Raw genomic sequence first — 6,000 nt, forward strand, 5'->3', positions numbered from 1 at the left:
TCTTCGGGCATTGTCTTGCTTCATGACAATGCCCGGCCGCATGCTGCTGCATCAACCCAAGACCTTCTTCAACGAATCCACTTGGAAGTGTTTGATCACCCTCTCTACATCCCAGACCTGGTGCCGAGTGACTTCCCAACTTTTCCTGGCTGAAGAAGTAATTGGGAGGACAGTGCTTCCACACCAATGCGGAGCTTCAGCAGACCTGGCTCAACATACAGGCGGCATCTTTCTTTGCAGAGGATACTGGAAAGCTGTTGCATCAGTACGATAAATGTCTGAATCTTCTTGGTGATTATGTTGAAAAGTAGTTTATACGTGTACATAACTTTTGTCAATAAACCCATTTTGCTATTCTCTGTGGTTATGATTTCATGCCCTATCGGAGGTTAGCCCTCGTATATAAAATTGTCATGAAATATATGTCAATTATGAAATAATTAATTAATTTATATATATTTATAAACACATACCTGTATAAACAAATTTATTTGCTACATTCATAAACTAACAAATTAATTCCTTTAACGACTGGTTCAAAATGTCAAGAAATTAGAAGATAGGTGAAATGTTTTTAATAAGTGTTAGATATTATTTAATTATAGCTTTTTATTAGGTGTGTGTTATTGTTCACATCTGTAAAATCGATTGCAAATTAAAGATAACTAGGTGGAGGGACAAAAAATTAGACACTTTAAGAAGACATTAGTTTCCTATTAAATTAACATGTAAGTGCTATGTTTTACTCCATGAAAAGAGGTGAGAAATGGAGAGAAATGACAGGTCGGTCTAATTTCTATGTTCCAGGGAGCTAGGGTGACAATGACAACAACTTTTGCAGCTACGGCTCCATTTCTTACTAGTTCAATTGGATATAATTTTAAAATCTTATCTACGACTGTAGAAGTACGATTTTACCCAATGCTGTTACCAGCCCTAAAAAAAGATATATATATATATATATATATACACACACACATGTATGCAACATTCACACACAGGCTGACATTATTCTTTGTTATTCCTTCTTTGTATGTGTTTATGATGTTTTATCTTAGTAAAGTATGTTTGAAGTACAAACCAATTGCTTATCTTTGTTGTTAGGGTACTAATCTGATATTCCCCGGACAGATTTCTTCATTTTTACAGAAGAAACTACTTACGGTAATAAGTTCCTGCAGCATTGTCTAACATCCGGAAGGTGTTTTGTGTGATGTAATGGATTTCTTCAAATTTAAAAGTTTGGGGCTCATTTGGGGCAGATGACTCCGGCCAATTTGTAACATGCGTTTAACAGGGACTCTATAGATAAAGCCGAGGAGGCAGAGCAGAGGCGGGGCCACGTTAGCAGTGGGGGGGGGGGGGGTAGGTTAATTACCCCAGGGGCGGAGCCCGGAATCTGTGGGAAATTTGGACCCAATAATTTTTTTGTTTAAATTTCCCACCGATTCCGGGACGAAAAACATGAAAACAATGTTCCGTGCAGCAGATAGGTAAGTACAAATGTCAAAAATTGACAAAACAAAGAAGTTATAGGTGTCCGGGGAATATCAGATTTTTACCGTTGTTAGCATATAACACAAACTCTTACCCTCAGAAAATTTTAATAGAACAAGATCGTTGGTGGGAAGGTGTAAGATCCCCCTTCCACCATAGGAATTCATACTCTGAATGTGACCACTAACGCTATGAAATTATCCTTATAATGAAGAACATGTCTGAATATGAATTAAATACAAAAATACATCTTCTCATCAAGACTGCAGTTTGAAAAATGTCAAAAAACAGGGAGTAAATATGGTGAACTGCCCCGACCAAATTGGAACATTTACTAGCTTCCCATAAATGGTTAAAAAAAACTAAAATTAATAAATATAGTAGACTGCAGACTTCTGGAGTCTGCCTTTCTCCAGAGACAACCCATTCATTTATACAAGAAAATAAAATTAGCCATGTTATTTTTGTAGGTTTCCATCAAAATATTTCATGGCTCAAGGGACGGGGCATGGCTTCCTTGCCCCCCCCCCCCCAGGTACGGAGCCTGCTGTGCACCATCATAAATTTGGAATTATTTGTTGTTTCGGTAACATTATAGTATAGGGGTGATGGATTTCTTCAAATTTACAGGAGAAAGTACTTACGGAAATCATTTTCTGTAGCATTGTGGAAGTTTGTGAATGTAGTAATAATGTCTATTTCTTACATTAACGAGTACTTAAAATGGTTAGTATGGTTAATGTTAATGGTTAGTGGGGCTAACGTCAATGGTTTGTGAGGTATTAGCATAATTTCAAATCTGGGCACGAAAGTAGGTATTTTCCGGTGAACGAGATTGCAACACTGCATCAATCGACAAAACACTCTGCACAATGCGCCCTGAACCGGCACGCTATCGCCCTCCATAATGTGTTACAGAATCGAAATAACAAGTAACAGTAAGTACTCCTAAATGTAAGAAATAGACATAATGCATTTCTAACTATTATCTTAGTTAGAAATGCATTATTTCACCTTAGGAAATGTTCTGCATTCCAAAATCGTACGTTAGCAATGTAAAAAAGTGTGAAATATATGATTTATATGTGTGACCCCCATACTATAATACTACTGATGTTTCTATATGTTGAAATACATTTCAGGCTTTGTAAAACATCGCAATCTGTACACTGAAAAAACCTGTACATATTTACAAAAGTGTATGATTGGTCACTGGCCCCGTACCATCTACGTGTGTAAATGTGTTCTGCTTTACCAAAATAAAACAAAAAATATATTGTGATCCACACGTAAATTTGAAATTTCGGAACGAGTTTACAATACCGGACCACTCTCCAATTTCTATGAAATTTCGCCTACTCGCTAATTGAGACCTCCTAATCACGAATCTGCATTTAATAATTGGCGGTCAAGTATGGAAATCGAAAAAAAAAACGAAATAAACTATGTTTTCTTAACGTAACATAACCCTACCATAAGAACAATAGCTCCACGGAAGACGCCCTTTTCCCAACATGAAGAAATCAACAGGCAAGACAAGGTATAGTTCGCTTAGCTAAAATAGTAATTTTTATTTGTATTTATGCTAATGGAACCTAACCTAACCTCGTAGGCATTCCTCGTCTGACGTCAGCAAGATTGTTGTGCGTAAAGGAAGGCCATTAACGAATTGTGAAAGAAAGGTGGTTCCGAATTGCTGTGTATGGACAATCACCGTGGTAAATCGTAAGGTTATTTTACAAGTTCTACACGTAAATGTACAATTTTAAGAAGTGACCGCCAAATATGAACTACAGATACGTCATCAGGACATCGAAATTAGTAAGTAGACGAAATTTTATAGAAATTGGAGAGTGGTCCGGTATTGTAAACTCATGCCGAAATTTCTCAAGTGCAAGGTAGATTTGACATCTCCAGTGCCCGAAGTAGCAATTCCGGTACTACTTGACTACACCAGACACACCTATCAATGATTTATTTCACAATTTTTTACATTCCTAACGTACTATTCTTCATTGCGGAACATTTCTTTAGGTGAAATAATGAATTCCTAACGAAAATAATGTCTATTTCATACATTAACGAGTACTTACTGTTGTTCCTTATTTCCCACAAACCATCCACGGGTAGCCCCAAAAACCATTGAGACGTTAGCCCAAAAATTCACGATAGCCCCACGAACCATCACGGGAACGAGGTGTGCCTACTAGGTTAGGTTAGGTTCCATTAGCACTCCTTTCGTTTAATTTAGCATATACGGAAAACATCGGCTTGTAGTAGCAGCAATAGCGCGTATTGTGCTCTCCTGCAGAAAGCAAATGGCGTCAGCAGCAATAGCGCGTCGGAAATAGATTTTCGTAGAAAACCACATGCATTCGCATTAAAATGGATCAAAACTACATTCCCGAACATCAACAACGCTACAGAAAATGATTTGCGTAAGTACTTTCTCCTGTCAATTTGAAGTAATGCGTCTGCGGTATAGTAAAGTGTTACCGAAATTCCTAGCTAGGAAGAGATAATCATGGGCAAACTGCAATAGGTCGGGGGATATGCATGTGCAAATTATCCATTACTAGCATTTTCATAAAATTCGAATAATTTGGTTTATTTTTTATTTAATTTTTCTGCCAAGTTTTGCTAATCGCGAAGATGAGGATTAACAATGACATGATAAAGGGACACTCACAAAGAACACTCATAACGGGATTCGAACCCGGGAACCGTGACATCGTAGCGTTCTATGCCAATCATTCCGCCAAGGAGGTCGCCGCCCCTTTCAATTTAAAGTGTAAAGCATCACTATAAAAGTGTCCATACATTATGCAAATAAAAAAATCACTTACGGGTTTCTTTATCGGGGCGCTTCGATAAGTTTCTCCTGAAAAAAAATTGGCCCGAAGCACTGAGAAAAAACATAAATTCATTCAATTTCTCTTCATCTTCAATGAATCCCCTGTATTCATTTTCCTCTATGCACACATCATGCAGTCTGCTACGAACTAGCTCGTCAAATTTCGCCCCGTAGTCTTCTTCCATGTTGTCATACGAATAACACAGCACTAAAAACACCGAAAAATACAAAAATACACGAACAACTCGTTCATATTGGAAATAAACACAAACCGACGACGCAAGAAACTAGCGCACAGTTTACCAGTTTTCGTGTTTTAAAATGATAGATTTCTTTTGTTTTTTCCTTTCATCATGGCTGGTCTTTAGATGGCGTCTGCTGTCTTGTGCAATGTGACGTATTAGAGAAATCAACTTGTTCATCGCATCAATATTGGGCGGTATCTCATACATTTGTTTGTTTTAAACCGTAATTTATGTGAGATACTATGGATTACTTTTTTGGAGCAACTTTGTGTCAGGAGAAAAAAATAAGACTCTCATGAGTAATCTGTGACAAAAAAATAAGACTCTCATGAGTAATCTGTGACAAAGCTTTAGGAACGTTCAACCACTCTCTGCTTTGGCTCAACATTGGAGCAAAGCGAGGTAGCAAAGGATCCACGCGCTATCTGCGGTCAATTTAGACAGTGTCCGAATAGTGGAAAACGGCGGAAAAGCGCAAGTGCAGTACGGCTTTATAAGGATATATTTCACAAAAAGGTAGGTTCTGTTAAATTCATCTATGTTTTCATAATGATAAATTCGGTACATAATATTTTTAATAGATATTGACATAACTTAATGTAAATGCATCTTCTTGTTTACTTGAGATGTAGTGTGAAAATATGAATTGCAAGATGATTGTCAATTGTCTTCACCATTTGCTTCCTTCTCTTCAACTCTGCTTCGAAGAAATGCCTTAACCCCGTCTAGTTGGCTGCACTTTTTGTCACTCGGTGCAGTACAGGTACAGCGCCTTGAATAACGTAGTGTGGAAACGACCCAAGAAACTGGTTCCCGAGACGGATGAGAGCATAGATGGCGGTGCGATCAGTACGAGTGCTAATTTTCTTATGAAAGTAATGTGGCTTAGTTAGTTTTTGGAATATATTGTGTAGATTTGTTTGTCTTGAAATGCGGTACGCGAATTGATGGAAACAGTTATATTTGTGGAGTGATTTGCAGTCACGAAACGGCATTAATTTGGAAAGAAAAGCAAAATATAATTAATAAATAAATAGCATGCGTAACACAAGAAGAAACATCGCAATGTGATTCCGGACGTCAGCTCTTGGACTGTGTATTAGAGTTTATTTCTCTATGTTATTAGAATATAAATAGTATCCTGAGAGATATTTCATACCGAGGCGAAAAGCCACAAGTGTCGCTTGGAAGCGAGCAGTCCGTAATCAATATAGCCTTTCGAACCTTAGGGACACAAGCTCTGATTGCACCGTTTCCTCAAGGAGATTTTACACAAAAGCGACACGCGACAAACGATACGAAGATTTCACAACAAAGCGACACGGCTCCTTCGGTCCAAGGCAATTTTCATACCGAAGCGACACATGTTGCTTGGAAAGAAGCCAATCAAGAGCAACAATTCAC

General features: G+C 37.9%; 1 protein-coding gene across 1 annotated transcript in view; it reads right to left on the reverse strand.

Moving 5' to 3' along the window:
* LOC145996575 (uncharacterized) overlaps positions 1–4,748 on the reverse strand; it is a 28,515-nt gene extending 23,767 nt beyond the window's left edge. The window contains exon 1 of the mRNA XM_083133080.1: positions 4,344–4,748. Within this exon, the coding sequence (XP_082989206.1) occupies positions 4,344–4,536 (193 nt within the window). The 5' untranslated portion in view covers positions 4,537–4,748. The remainder of the gene's footprint in view (positions 1–4,343) is intronic.
* Between the last annotated feature and the right edge of the window lie 1,252 nt (positions 4,749–6,000).

This window comes from Lepisma saccharinum, chromosome 12, assembly GCF_977018435.1.
Source record: "Lepisma saccharinum chromosome 12, izLepSacc3.1, whole genome shotgun sequence".
Classification (NCBI taxonomy): Eukaryota; Metazoa; Arthropoda; class Insecta; order Zygentoma; family Lepismatidae; genus Lepisma; species Lepisma saccharinum.